The sequence below is a fragment of the Cervus elaphus genome, chromosome 4 (genome assembly GCF_910594005.1).
Source record: "Cervus elaphus chromosome 4, mCerEla1.1, whole genome shotgun sequence".
In the NCBI taxonomy this organism is placed as follows: Eukaryota; Metazoa; Chordata; class Mammalia; order Artiodactyla; family Cervidae; genus Cervus; species Cervus elaphus.
In genome coordinates, this window is record NC_057818.1 from 67,917,142 (window position 1) to 67,932,439 (window position 15,298).

Here is a 15,298-nt window from a genome sequence, read left to right on the forward strand (position 1 = left end):
AGCACTATAGTTGAGGTGGGTGGGGGTGGAGTTGCACCATGGCATGTAGGATCTTAGTTCCCCTCCCACGAATCGAACCTACATCCTCTACATTGAAGGCAGTTTCTAACCATGGGCCACCAGGAAAGTCCCAACATATCTTTTTGATACATCAAGATTATTTCTGGCCTTTCTGTTTTCTCATTTAATTAATTATTACTATTTTACCGACTACTTTAGTTATTTCCTGTTCGTGTACATACATGTGAAAGTGTTACATCACTCAGTTGTGTCCAACTCTTTGTGACCCCATGGACTATAGGCTGCCAGGCTTCTCTATCCATGGAATTCTCCAGGCAAGAATAGATATGAAGATAAATTTAACACAAACAGTTTCCAACCCACTTGTATAAATCTGGAAGGAAACATTTATGGCTGTAGATCCTTCCAGAAACATTCAGATTCACTTAATTACATACATCTTTTCTTTTACATCTATCTTTTCTCACTCCATCGTTCTGACCTCCTGTCAGATCAAACTCCTGTTTGATTCATTCCCATAGTGCTGTTTTAGCCCCTGCCAGATGCCTGCAAAAATTGGTGATTCAGTGATTAAGACTCCAAGCTCCCAAAGCAGGGGTCACAGTGTGGTCAGAAAAAAAAGTCTAACCCTGTAACTGTGAATAATGGGCAGCTGTTTTCTTCCCAAAACTAGTGGACATGTTGTTATAGAATGTATGAAATATGGAACCTGAAATGTGACAGAAAAACAGTCCTAGTTTAGTTGTACTGGATAACTACAAATTAAGGGATAAAATTTGCTCCTCTTAAATACAGATGATCCTACTGAGAGTGCTAGAGCATAACAAACTTAAGTATGCTCCTTTGTTTTCAAATTTATTGAAATTCCCAAACAGAGCTCTAATCATAAACTGTGATTTACTCATGAATTTTCTGTCAACAAAGAGCAAAGACACAAACTTCCAGAGCATTCACACTGAAAAAAGTATAGTTTTTACTCTAAAATAAACTGCCAGAAACTGCATCTCAATTTTTTAAAATTAATTAATTTTATTTGGCAGTGCTTGGTCTTAGTTGTGGCGTATGGGCTCTAGTTCCCTGTTCAGGGATTGAATCTGGGTCCCCTACATTGGAAGCACGGGATCCCAGCTCCTGGACCACCAGGGAAATCCCTGCATCTCAATTTTTAATTAATGTGCATTCTTTTGATCCTTTCTGAGGAAAACATCCTCAAAGTTCAGTTGTTGTTTCCGCCCCGCCCCCCCCCAAGAATTGCCTTTATTTTAAATATCTTTCTTGCTCTGTTTATTTTTTAAAGCACTGAAGTGTTTAAATTAACTGAGTAAGGGCATTATAGATTATCTTTTGTTTCCAGTGAAAATACTGATTTTCTGGGTAAAAGTTACGTATTAAAACATTAAAATGTCGGGGCATGCGGGGTGGGACTCTGAACATTACGCATGAACGGCTGTGGCCGGGAGGTTCCCCTCCGTCTCCCCTGTCCCTCCAAGGCCTCTTACCCTGAGACAAGGCTCCCGGTGGGGATCCTCTAGCGTCTGCCCGGCTGTCTCCTCAGGCTCACCACCCATCCATCCCTGACCTGTAGATTTAGTCTGTAACAGCGGCTGTGGGCACAGAGCATGGTGGTCATTTATAAAAACCTTGTCGGACTTTGTGGGGTTTTTTTTGTTGTTGTTGTTGTTATTATTATTATTTAACTGCTGCTTGTCTGTCTGAAGTCTGTGGCCACAGGGGAGCGGGCTGGCGTCTGAGCCGTTTAGGGGAGCTGCCTCGGGCTGGGAGGGGGGAGTGGGCCGGCTGGAACACTGCGGTTTTCCTCGGGGATGAGAGCAGGCAGGTACCTCCCGGAGGTGGACAGGCGGAGACGACGGGGCCCTCCGAAGGGTCCTGAGCCCGAGTGGAAGAAGGACTCTGACAGAGGAGCTCTGTGCTCAGGGCGCGCGCCCACCGCAGAGGCGACGTGTGATGTGTGAGTGGACGAGCTGAGGGCTTGTCCAGTTAAGGAAGCCCCTGACCCCCGAGAGCAGGGCCCTGCTGGGATCGTTGGGTTAGAAGCGCCCCTGACGGGCGCTGGGCGGAAGCACCGGGCCAGTGACCCTCGGCGAGGCTGCACCGGCGGCCCTTGGCGGGTGCACGCACACCACCTCGCTGACGTGCTCGCCGCCCCTCCTGGGCCCCGGGGGCTCTGCCGTCTGCTGTCCCTGCTGGGCGGCCCCCGCGGCCTTACATAACGCTTCCTGAGTGACTGCCTTCTGAGTCCTGGGGACAGGCTTCTCTCTCTCCCTCTCTTTCCTCTTTGGAATCCAAACAGCACATCCTGAGGCTGACAACCGGCGACAGCGCTGTCGCCCGCTGACAGGGCTGAGACCCGGCGGCCCCCGGAGGGGGCGGCCTTGGTGTGGGGACGCCCGCTGCCCCAGGGCCAGGCCCGCCCCTCTGGGCTTCCAGGGAAGCTCCATCGGTTTTCAAAGACATCAAACCACCCTCCCCCCTCCCGTGGGGCCTCCTGCCAGGGCCGGACGAGGGAAGGCTGTTTGCTATTCTGGCGGACTGTTGTAATTTAAATGATTGTTTTAATAAAAATTCTCAACTGTAAAAAAAAAAAAACAACAACAACATCAAAATGTACATCCTAAATACTTGCACTCTGTATGTTCAGTCAGGTATACCTTATGTGTGTGTTCAGTTGTATCCAACTGCTTACAAGCCCCTGGATGGTAGTCTGCCAGGCTTCTCTGCCCATGGGATTTTTCAGGCAAGAGTACTGGAATGGGTTGCCATTTCCTCCACCCAGAGGTTACACCTTACACAAATGTTCACAACTTGTCACTTCATAGTAATTTTACTATGTTTTTTGGGGAGGGATGGTTAAAATATTTTAGTTGAAGGATAATTGCTTTACGGTGTTGTGTTAGATTCTGCTGTGACCAAGTTTCATTACCATTTGTTGCTACTGGATCAGTATGATTGAGTTGGAATGATGTACCTCTATCAACTTTTCCCAACTCCATGTTCAGTGACACCATGTTTAGTTTGAAAATGGCCATGCTAAGAATATTTGTATTCGGAAAACTGGAAAACACTACAGACCTGGACTTCATTATATTATTGAAAGTCTAGATTTTAAAATATGTGGATAGTGCAGATTAAATTTAAACTACATGGTATATGGGGTAATTACATTGTATATAGCACACACAAAAATTGAGGATAAAAAGGAGCTATTTATTTGTTAATGAAAAGAAAAATAGGTGAAAGATATGAACAGATATTTTACCAAGAAGACATACAGATGGCAAATAAACCATGTAGAAAAAGAAAGATCAACATTATGATTCCTTAGGGAGATGTAATTAAATGACTACTTCCTTAAATTCAAAATTTAAGGAAATTCAAAAGACTGACCATACCAAGTATTGGCCAGAATGTGGAAGCATTTTACATGCTCCTGGTGGGCATGTAAAAACAATCTATAAATGTAGATCATAGTTTGTCAGTTTTACAAGTCAAACATTCACCTATTCTATGACTCAGGCTTTATACTTTGAATTACTAACACAGTGTAAGTGAAAATCCATCCATACATACAGAATTACATATAAATGTTCTAGCACCTTTATTTACAATAACCCACAATAGAAATAACCCAAGTGACCATAACCAGATGAATGGGTGAACAAACAACGTAACTATAGAAAAGATACTACTTAGCAATAAAGAATGAACTACTTATATATTATCACTTAAGAATCTCAAAATATTTAGATTCTGCACTTCAAATAGATACACTATATCATATGTCAAGTACACCTGAATAAAAATTTACAAAATGACTCAAAAGAAAAATCTAGGTCTGTCACACTTTTTAGGAAGTCAGATCTTGAGAAATCCCTAGTGGTCCAGTGGCTAGGAATTGGCACTTTCACTGCCATGGCCCAGGGTTCAGTCACTGGTGAGGGAACTATGATCCTGGAAGCCTCAAAGAACAACCAAAATGAAAAATCCTCAGGTCTCGCAATCCTATATTGCCTCTCTTTTCTGATGACCTTGGAGAAGCACCCTTGCCTTAGTGGCAGCAAATACTGATGAGAATAGATCTCTTCCCACCTGAGTTAACAGGAATGCTGGCTGATCACAGAGCCACAGTGTGGATGAAGGTATCTTTCTCTGTTTCTCTGCCTCTGTGGCAATGGCCTTTGGCTGAACATTCTAGATGTTCAGGTATCTGTGCACTCTGATACTGCACAGTCACAGTCACTGGAGCATCTGCTGATGCGATGTTAGGACACACTCCACCTACTTCACTGCAATCTCCTCCGCTCCAGGGTTACTTGACGAACATGGTTCCCTCCAGCCCTGTAGTCTTACAGTGGAACTATCTAGTGAATTCTGGGGATCAGGGCATGTGGTTCTTTCATAGGTTAACTGCTGAGCATTATGTGATTATTCACTGTGAATAACAATTCATGTTTCCAGAAGCACTGGAGGTTGTCACAACTTCATGGCTCCTCAGATGTTTTCTGAGCCCACAAAAAAACCTGATACACAGTCCACAAATCAGGACCCCAAAGCCTTGCAGTCTTTCTGAGGAGACCTTGAGCAACAATGTATTTACATTAGGCCAAAACCACAAAGAGAGTTACATTCTTCAATCATACTGATGTGAGGCACACAAAGCACAGGACCCCCATGAAAGCTCTGCCATCATTAATGCTGGTAGAGCCCAATTTTCTTCCAATCACCTCATATGAAGTGAATAGAACCCCCAGACCAAAGAGGGCTGGAACATTAACGCCTTTATTATTGCAAAGTGCAAAGGAATACAAGGCATGCAGTTCTCAGCTTGGTGAATTGGAGGCTGGGAAAATCAGAAGTGTCACCAGAAACTAACATGTCCCTGAAAATACAGTCCCTGCTGGCAAGTCACCAACAGAACTGAAACTGGGTCCACTAGGCCCAAATTGAGTGAGGTCCAAGCCCTACTTTCGAAATGAGAAAGGAATGAGGATGTCATAAGAGCTAAGACTACTCTTTACTTCCCTCCACATAAAGGGATGGGACAGAAATCAGCTTCCCTGAGCATGTTGGGAGGTAACTTCCACACTGTGTGAACCTGCCAGGTGATAGAAATGAAACTGGCCATGACATAAAGCTGTAAAGGGCCTGGCAGGTAATTGAGCCACAAGGGAACCCCCTAATAAAGTAAAGCACAGCTTCTTAAAGATTCCTACATACCTGGAACTTAAGGGAAACCTCACCAGTGTGGATTTTCAGATGCATTAGATGGCTCAGTCACAACTTCTCCAGTGTAAATATACTAGAAGGAAACTGCACATCCCAGCATTATCTAAGGCCTTTCACTGGTGTGACATCTCTGGGGTTGAATGAGGTCATGTTTGTAGCTGAAAAGTTTTTTCCAACATTCACTGTACTCAGGACCTTTTTCCAGTGTGAACTCTCTGGTGCTGAATGAGGCTGGAACTTTGGCTAAATGATTTTCCACATTCCCCACACTCATAAGGCCTTTCTCCAGTGTGAACTCTCAGGTGTTTAACAAGGTTAGATTTACAGCTAAATGATTTCCCACATTCACTGCACTCAACAGGCCTTTCTCCAGTGTGAACCCTCCAGTGATTCTTGAGGTTGGAGCTATGGCTAAATGATTTTCCACAGTCCCCACACTCATAAGGCCTTTCTCCTGTGTGGACTTTCCGATGTGAGCTAAAGCTAGAGCTTTGCTTAAAGGATTTTCCGCATTTACTGCACTCATAAGGCCTCTCTCCAGTATGAAGTCTTCTGTGGTGAATGAGGCTAGAGCTTCGGCTAAATGATTTTCCACATTCACTGCACTGATGAGGCCGTTCTCCAGTGTGAACTCTCCGGTGGTAAATGAGGCTAAAGTTTTGGCTAAAAGATTTCCCACATTCACTGCACTCATAAGGCCTTTCTCCAGTGTGAACTCTCTGATGCTGAATGAGATTAGATCTTTGACTAAAAGACTTCCCACATTCCCTGCACTCATAAGGTTTTTCTCCTGTGTGAACTTTCCTATGGCTGTTGAGGCTATAGCTTTGGCTAAAGGATTTCCCACATTCGCTGCATTCATAAGGCCTTTCTCCACTGTGAACTCTCTGGTGTATAATGAAGCTGGAGAGGTAGGTAAACAATTTTCCACATTCATGGCATTCGTAAGGCCTTTCTCCAGTGTGGACTTTCTGGTGCTGAATGAGGTTACATCTTCGAGTACAGGCTTTTCCACATTTGCTGCACTCATAAAGCCCTTCTCTAGTGAGGACTCGTTGGTCCTCAACAAGTGTGTCTGTGCAGTTGAGGGCTTTGTTGCCTTCTCCCCAGTTCTTATGCCTTTTTCCATTGTAAGAGATGGCTTCACATTCATTACTATTGTTTGGCTTCTCCTCAGTGTGAATGACATGTTGATGGAAAAATCCTACATTGACTAAGAAATCATTCCCAATCTCCCCATAGACAGTGGGTTTCCCTGACACATGGGTTGTACAGCTCTTTATAATCAAGGCTGTGTCCACAGAACTTCTGATGGCTATCTCTCCAATGTGTTGCCCCTGGTATTGCTGAAGATTGGCAGAGATATAGAATTGATTTCCACACATGTATGGTTTCTGCCCAAGATTTGTTTCCTGGTGCTCAGGAAAGTGCAAAATATCTCTCAAGACTGGGCCATACATCTCAAAGGGCTGGTCCTTCTGGAGAGATGAATCTGCCTTGAGAGTCCTGATCTGTGACACTCCTATACAAATGCTTTGTTCAGAAGGTGCTTCCTTATCTTCTACTCCATGCCAACAGCCTGAAATTAAAGAAGTGATGGTGAAGTGCATGTTAACCTTATTGAGAAGAGGCAAAACCATCACAAATGTAACTCAACACATCAAAGGATCAGTTCATGAAATTGCTTTCAGGAAAAGTCACCTGGAGGAAGCAACTGCTGTGCACCACTGGGTCCCTAAGGTCAGGGAATGGTGCAGGTCTCACTAGACACAGGACATGAGGAAAGGCCCAGGGGAAAGGTTTGTGCTGTAACCGATTTTTCTGTCAGCGGCTTTTCTTTTTTGTGGCCATGCCACCTGGCATGTGGGATGACAGTTCCCCAAACAGGGATTGAATCAGCGCCCTCTGCAGTGCAACCACAGAGTCTTAACCACTGGACCACTGAGAAAGGTCTGTCAATAGATTTTAGCAGGATTTTATCTGCTGATGACATGTGATGCTGTGTAAAAGTACAGTCCACTCCCAGAAAAATCCGTCTGGAACAAAGGTAACAGTATTTAAGGATTATTAGATACCTGCACACTTTAGAACACTACAAAGTCTGAGTAGGGAACAGTGTGAGGAATGAGTGAGGTAAGCAGTGTAGAGAGGTGGAGAGTATCTCTCAGCTGGAATCAGAATAGAAATGACGAGTCAGCAAAGTGTCAAGAATTGAAAAGGGAAAGGAGTGAGGTGTGGCTACTGGCAGTGGAACCAATATAGAAATAAAACAGGATAGATTCCTGGTATGATTTCAACCAAGACCTGAAGTCATGTCCTCTGTCAACTTCTATTCATCTAGGTCAGGCCTGCTCTGAGCCCATCTTGTTGAGAATGGAGTCATGTCCATCCTGTGAAGCTCAGAGGACTTTTTCATAGCCTCACCTGAAGATCTGCATGTACTGAAGAGAACTAAAATCATAAGGGAATGACAGGACAAGTCAGTAGTCAAAACAGGCCCAGACAACTCAGCACACAGGAGACCACCAGAAAGCTATTTAAACATTACCAAAAAATTCCTAAGGCCATTCCTGAAGGGAAGATACACAGTAGTAAGAATCAGGAATCTGACTTTCCTTCTGGACGACCACACCAGTAGAATTAGCCTAATGCAACTCTTTTGCAATGCTCAACTGCTTTAATTTTGTCCCTTTCAGCTCTTAGCATGGTAATAGTATTCATCCTTCCACTCGCTACCTCTGAGCCCTTGGGGTGGGGACCTAGTACATATTCCAAGAATAGCTTCTAGGAGTCAGGAAGGGCAGTAAGGAGTCTGTCCTCCAAGTGTCAGAAATACTCCAAGACCAGAAAAAAGAAAATGATGCCAGCTTCTACCACTAGTATTCATCGTAGTATTGGAGGTTCTACACGGAGCCTTAAGAAAACAGACAAAAGGCATTCACAGCTCATGAAATTGTAAAGATTGCACGACAAAACTTCTAGAATAAATGAATTCAGCAAATGAAGAGGATACAAATTAAATAACTGTGGGAATTCCCTGGTGGTCCAGTGGTTGAGACATGGGTTCATGCTGCAGTTGGGGAACTAAGATGTTGAAGGCAGCAGTGTGACCAAAAAAATAGAAACTGGTAAATGTTTTGTATACGTGCCACAAGTGAAATAAAGCAAAAAGAACCTTAATTAAGGGTCTGTCAATAACATTTGTCTAAGCAGTGACTATGTAACTGACTACACTTATAGCACAGTCAGAAACAAATGTGATCTATAGGAAAGAAGGGTGCTATACTAGGGTGTTATGGTGCTGAGAGTCACCCAGTGAGGCAGAGGGCAAGACATGGGGGTCCATTAGGCTGACAAAACAACAGTGATACCAAGCCCTTACCCAGGAGGCTTTGGGGCAGTAGGTGCTGTAGTGATACAGATGAGAAAGAAGCGAGCACTCAGCCCAGCCCCTGTAAACACAGCAGAAATCCAGGCAACTAGGGACGCACCTGCCCCTGGAGAAAAGAGATGCACAGAGCTTGGCCCAGGGCACAGGGGCAGGTGGAAGAGCTTACCCAGTGAGGATGTAAGTGCAAAGTTCTCCAGCATCACATCGTGGTATAGGCATCTCTGAGCCTCATTAAGGAGAGCCCATTCCTCCCAGGAGAAGTACACAGCCACATCCTCAAAGGTCACACTGCCCTGCCAGGATACAGACAGAAGAGACCATTAACTGCCTCACTCCTGAAGACCCACAATCCACCTCCTCGCACATCTACCCCATCTCCATCTTCCTCCTAAGAGCTCAGAAAAGATTCTGGACCTTGGTGCCATAGCTGTCTGCTTTCTCCTCACTCTCCCACTAACTGCACTGTTCACGCTGCTGTCCACTCTGCAACCAGTGGAGCCTGTAAAGATCCAGAAGAAATCACCTCCCTGATTGATCAGATTAGTTATCTGATCCTCACCTCCCACTGCCTCCAGAATAGATGCCCGACTTCACAGGCAGTCATTCCAGGTCTGACTGCTGCTCCCCACACCCAGTTTATTCTTGCCAGGAAGGAAGGAGACCTGCAATTCCCTGAACCAGCTTAGTCTCACCTCCAAGCACTTCCTGTTTTTGTGACAAGCTTCCACATCTCTTCCTATTGGTGGCCTGAAATGGGAACCCTTTCATATAACACTTAGACTGAACTCAGGACTGAGCTAGGATTCTCCAAGGTCTGCACACCCAAGGGCTAGGAAAATGCCAGGTGACAAGTTTCAATAACAACCCTAATTTGGAGAAAACTAGAAGGCTTCCCTGGTGGCTCAGATGGTAAAGAATCTGCCTCTGATGCAGGAGACCTGGGTTTGATCTCCAGGTCGGGAAGATCCCCTGGAGAAGGGAATGGCATCCACTCCAGTATTCTTGCCTGGAGAAATCCATGGACAGAGGAGCCTGGTGTGCTATAGCCCATGGGGTCGCAAACATGACTGAGCGACTAACACAGGGTTGAGACTAGTGAGGGTAATCTCCACTTGCCCGATTAGATTCTAAAAGCACCTCTGCAGCCATGGAAACCTGTGAGAAGTGGTAAGTCTTAGAGGGATGTGATCCTGGCAATTTCCCAGGGACTGAGACCTTTCCTGCACACCTGGGGGCATCTGAACCAGGTTCCCCGAGTGTCTAACCTCTATTGACTCTCAGCAGTTGTGTGTCCTTGGAAAAAAACCCCAAACTAAGTCTGCTTCAGTGTCCTCAGCATCCCTACAATTAGTTCTTTCATTGAACAGACTTTGGTGATTTTGCAAACCTAACTTACATCACGTTTCTTTGCCTCAAAATTTTCCATGGCTCCAAATTTGCTGTATGGCTCAGGAAACTCAAACAGGGGCTATGTATCAACCTGGAGGGGTGGGATGGGGAGGGAGGTTCAAAGGGGACCAGATATATGTATCAGTTCAATTCAGTACAGTCGCTCCGTCATATGACTCTTTGTGACCCCATGGACTGCAGCACGCCAGGTTTCCCTGTCCATCACCAACTCCCGGAGTTTACTCAAACTCATGCCCATTGAGCCGGTGATGCCATCCAACCATCTCATCCTCTGTCGTCCCCTTCTCCCGCCTCCGATCTTTCCCAGCATCAGGGTCTTTTCAAATGAGTCAGTTCTTCACATCAGGTGTATACCTATGGCTGATTCATGTTGAGGTTTGACAGAAAACAACAAAATTCTGTAAAGCAATTATCCTCCAGTTAAAAAAATAATTAAAAAAAATTTTTTTCCATGGCTTCAAAGGCCTCAAGAAGGAAGGTACAACTCCTCAGTCCGCCACTGCAGGTGCGACAGCATACACACACTGTTCCCTGCAGCCATCAGAAGGACCCCAGGTTTCCCGAATTCTCCCGCCTCACTCCGACAGCCACATCGCTGCGCCTGCGCATCCCTCCGCCCATCACCCACTACCAGGCGCCACTATACTGTCTGTCAAACAGAAGGCCCCACCCACCACCGCATCACTGTCCTGGATACCCGGGCCTGGGCTGCGGGCACGTGAGCAGGCGCCCGGCGCTCGGGGCTTTAGCGTCTGTTGGGATGAAGCCGATGAGGGCCGGACGGATCAGCGTTTACCTGAGGCGTGTCCCTCAGAGCCGCCGCCGCCATAGGACTCGGTGGGCGGAGAGGGGCCAGCCGAGCGTCCCGGAAGGACCCGGCACCAACGTCTCCAGGCCGCCCTGCAGGCAGCGATGTGCCCGACTGTTGGACCGCCTCTAGTCCCTGGGAACAAAGCGTCTTCTCGCGCCTTCTCTGTCACCTCAACCCCGATCCTTCGGACCTGGAGAACCGCTCAAAGAACCGCTATGAAAACACAGGAAGTCCCGCCTTCACCCAGTGAGCCCACCCCCCGGAAATGTCGAAATTCTGGATGTTCATTGGGTGTTCTCCGCTGCCGCTCAACGCTTAGCTTTCTGGATAATGGAGTTCGAACAGGCACAAGCCTGCAGCCTGAGAGTTTCTGCTTGAATCTACCAGGGTCAGGCAATCCTCTAGGCTGCTCAAAACTGACCTCCCTGTTCTTTCCAGGTAGGCTAGAAGCTTCGTTTCCTCTTCAAGGGGCTTAGGACAATTTCTGGGCAATTCGAAGAGCATTTAGAAAGGCTTCAAACCTATTGATCTCCGAAGTGTTTGGATAATAATTTAGATTCCATGCAGCTGTCTCTAGTGAATATGCCCTGATAGATGACAGTGATGATACACTATCATACTGTCCTTTAAATGTACTCAGACTGAGGCATTTAAGTCATTTTTGTGAACTTTAGTGAGTTTTGTCTGGGACTTTAAAGGAAAAAAATCACCTGTACCATAGGAGACAAGATAAAGGAGGCATATTGGGCAGCTCTGACAAAGATGGACGTGGTGGGATCTTGGCCTCGCCTTCCTCTTAGTCAGTGATTGTGCTGAACTCAGAAACATCGTTTTATCCATAAAACATGAAATGATTGTATCTTAAGAAACGCAAATATTTTATACATGCACGTTCTTTTTTTAATATACAGTTGCCAGTTTCTCATGAAATAGCACCTTTGCTATTGTTTATTAAGGAGTGCTACTCTCTGTACATCTATAAAATAGAAAATTGTTGAAAAACAAAATTAACTGAGTATGAGTTAAAAATCTAAATGATTTGGACTTCCCTCGTGGTGCAGTGGTCAAGAATCCGCCTCCCAGGGCGAGGGACTTGGGTTCCATTGCTGGTCTGAAAAGATTCCACATGCCTGGGGCAACTGAGGCCCTGTACAGTAGCTACTGAAGACTTCCAGCCTAGGGCCTGTGCACCACAACAAAAGAAGCCACTAGGATAAGCAGCCCTCGCCCCACAGCTAGAATGTTACACCACTCCCCACCCCGCTGCTGTCCCACAGCAACTAAACTGAAGAAAGCCTAGGCACAGCAAGGAAGAATCAGTGTACCTAAAAATAAATAATTAAAATTTCTAAATGGCTTTATTGAATGATTCATGAATCTGACAGTGTCGATCAAGCAAGTTCAGAGGAGCTCCAAAGTGCCACAGAAAGAGAAAGGTTTTTTTAAGGCAGCACAAAGATGTCATAAAACTTGTGGACATGGGAAGAGGGGAGGAGATGGTGAGATGGATGAAAGGAATAACAAGGAAACTTATATTACCATATGTAAAATAGATAGCCAAGGGGAATTTGCTGTTTGGCTAAGAAACAACAAAGGGGCTCCGCACCGCCTAGAGGGCTGGGATGGGGAAGGAGATGGGAGGGAAGTTCAAAAGGGAGGGGATATATGTATACCTATGACTGATTTCAGGTTGAGGTTTGACAGAAAGCAACAAGATTCTGTAAAGCAATTATCCTTCAATAAAAAAAATAAATTTTAAAAAAGTCATAAATAGGAAAAGGAACTATTTCACATATTATCTCCCTTTGGAGAAAAGTTCTTTTTAGATCGGTTACCACATCTTCCTTTGAGGAATGGAGAGGGTTCACGTGACAGATGGTCCCATTGGTGGTGACCAGAAAATTCCTTGCTAACACTTTACGATTACATTTCTGGGGAAGGTTGTAACTGCAGTTATGATACAGACCAAGTCTTGGTTTTAACACGAATGATTCTGCTTAGAGCCTGTTGTTTCTTGTTTAAGAAAGTGAAAAATCTGATTATTCTATCTTGTGGGAAAAACCAATGTTTATGCAATGGTAACTTTTTAAAAATTCTGTCTACACATAGATGCATCTATCTGGGTTTGCCTGTGTGTGTGTATGTATGTGTGTGTATATATATATATATATATATATATATATATATATATATATATATGCACAAAATATATATATATGTTATCTGTTTGTTTCTTAAAAAGTAGTTTGTAATTTGGGTATAGAGTTGTTGTTTGCTGACTTAACAAAGAGTTTTTTAATTTACCATTATATCAGTAATTCTAGCAGAATAATTTGCACGGGTAATTATCTAATTTAAAAAGTTAAAAATACAAATTGATAATTGACCTAACAGAAGAAATTAGTATAGTTATAGCTGGTAAGCTAAATTAGGGAATTTTTTTCCCTCGTGCAGAGAACAAGGAAGAACTTAGAGACACGAGTGTCACTGCTAATGAACACAAAGGTGCTGAAAGCAGGGAAACATGATGCTGTTAGCATGGTGGTGTCCATCAGCCACTGCTTTGGATTCGCAATCAGTGTATTGCAAAGAGTCAAAATGGAAGAAAGACAATAAAGAAGACAAAGATGCTTACTAGGATCAGGATAGTACCTGCGGCTCTGGCCTCATGGGAAAATCTGGGTGAGAGTCTGTTGCTTGTGCCTGTGTAGGGTAAGGACCATGTGCCTACTAGTCCAGCTCATGCAGCCCAAACATACAACATCAATGGAAGATAATATAACTGCATGTAAGAAGCTGATAAATTTGTCTGGTGTGAGTGAGGAACAATATCCATTATCGTTTTTACACTTATTGTTTTGCTGTTTCTTGGGCCACCTACTCTAATAGGAATGCAGATGTATACCAAGAGCTGTAGTATCCAGAAAAGGAAACTACAGAAATCAGTGCACTTTGGAGACTGAATTCCGAAGTCCACCCACAAAGCGGTTCTGGGGCAAAACTTCATGGCCTAGAAGCCACTCAGAAGACAGGGAGTGCTGAGAGAAACCCCTCTGACCACTCTGTGAAAATAGAAGAAAAGTTTACATCCACCGTCATCAAGTAAATATTTCCATCCAAACGCTGACATCGTTTGGGGGACCCCTCTGGAAAAAAGAGCCAAGTTGTTGCCTAAGGCTAGTTGGTTGACAGTCTGATCTGTGAGTCTCAACTTGTGTCCAGTCAACAAAGTGAAGTGATGAAGACAGAGGAGAGAGGAGTTCCCCAGGATCCCAGCTACAGTCTGAGTGAGGAAGATAATTTCCATATCCTGCTTGGCATGTCCTTCACTTTCACATCTGAAATATCTAGGAGATATTGATTTTAATTTGAGGTAGAAATAAATGAAGGAATCCTAGAAAGATAAATGAACTCAAATGTGTCACTTCCTTCTGCTTGGCTGTGTCTACTGCTGAACAGAGCACAAAACTCTTTTGGTAGCACATTTTCTTACTTTAGTCACTAAGTCATGTCTGATTCTTTTGGGAACCCGTGGACTGTAGCCCGCCAGGCTTCTCTGGCCATGGGATTTCCCAGGCAAGAATACTGGAGCAGGTACCAGTTCATTCTCCAGGGGATCTTCCTGACCCAGGGATCGAACCCGAATCTCTTGTGTCTCCTGATTTGGCAGGCAGAATCTTTACCCCTGAGCCACCTTGGAAGCCCTATAATAATGCCCCTATTCAAGTCAGAGTATTTTACTTTAAATGGACTTTAAAGAGTAAGTGGTTATTAATGAAGGTCTTCTGGTGGACTCCATCCAAGTGTTCATATAAGGGAGTATTTGAATAAACAATGTACCATTCACACAACATTTCTTCCTACAGCCATGAATTGAATGAAGATCATTTCATTGATGTATAAAGTCACCTTCAGTATACGTATATATATTTTTGGCCACTCCGTGTGGCCTTTAGGATCTTAGTTCCCCAACTAGGTATCAAACTCCTACCCCTGTACTGGAAGCACAGAGTCTTACCCACTAGACCAGAGGGAAGTCATCTTTAAAAAAATATATAGTTATTCTAAACACTCAAAGATAGAAGGAACTATGAGTAGTTTCTCCTGTGCTTCCAGTGCAGACCACCTCAGAGTAATCAAATTGAGGAGACAGAAAAAATTTTTTTAATTAAAAATATTTTTTATTAAGTACCAAATAGAATAGTTCCTAAACTCTTCACTGAGAACCTCTTCATTACTAAAAGAATGTCTGAAACATAATCAGTTAAGTCAGGCTTTTAGTCAAGAAATCTCAAGCTGCCAATTGGCTTCCCTGGTGGCCCAGACGGTAAAGAATCCACCTGCAATGCAGGCATACAGGTTTGATCCCTGGGTTGGGAAGATGCCCTGGAGGAAAGAATGGCTACCCACTCTAGTTTTTG

The 15,298-nt window shown here is 44.4% G+C and overlaps 1 protein-coding gene across 5 annotated transcripts; it reads right to left on the reverse strand.

The window, feature by feature from the left end:
* Positions 1–3,225: 3,225 nt before the first annotated feature.
* LOC122692676 (zinc finger protein 211-like) lies at positions 3,226–10,994 on the reverse strand. Of its 5 annotated transcripts, XM_043900482.1 has the most exons (4): positions 10,863–10,991; positions 10,053–10,136; positions 8,823–8,949; positions 3,226–6,844 (listed from the first exon to the last, which is right to left on the reverse strand). In XM_043900482.1, exons 2-4 carry the CDS (start codon positions 10,080–10,082, stop codon positions 5,454–5,456), a joined length of 1,548 nt encoding a protein of 515 aa, XP_043756417.1. In that variant the 5' UTR covers positions 10,083–10,136; positions 10,863–10,991; the 3' UTR covers positions 3,226–5,453. The 5 variants fall into 5 exon arrangements, with proteins under 5 accessions (XP_043756417.1, XP_043756418.1, XP_043756416.1 ...); XM_043900483.1 differs by lacking the exon at positions 10,053–10,136 and having other exon boundaries at positions 8,823–8,944; positions 10,863–10,994; XM_043900481.1 differs by lacking the exon at positions 10,053–10,136.
* Positions 10,995–15,298: the final 4,304 nt, after the last annotated feature.

Excerpts from the sequence above, each read along its gene's own strand:
- LOC122692676 (XM_043900481.1), bottom strand. The coding sequence starts at position 10,895 with ATGGCGGCGGCGGCTCTGAGGGACACGCCTCAG. Across the intron at positions 8,950-10,862 it reads CTCTGAGGGACACGCCTCAG|GGCAGTGTGACCTTTGAGGA; the intron begins GTAAACGCTGAT and ends GTATCCTGGCAG. Across the intron at positions 6,845-8,822 it reads TGCACTTACATCCTCACTGG|GCTGTTGGCATGGAGTAGAA; the intron begins GTAAGCTCTTCC and ends CTTTAATTTCAG.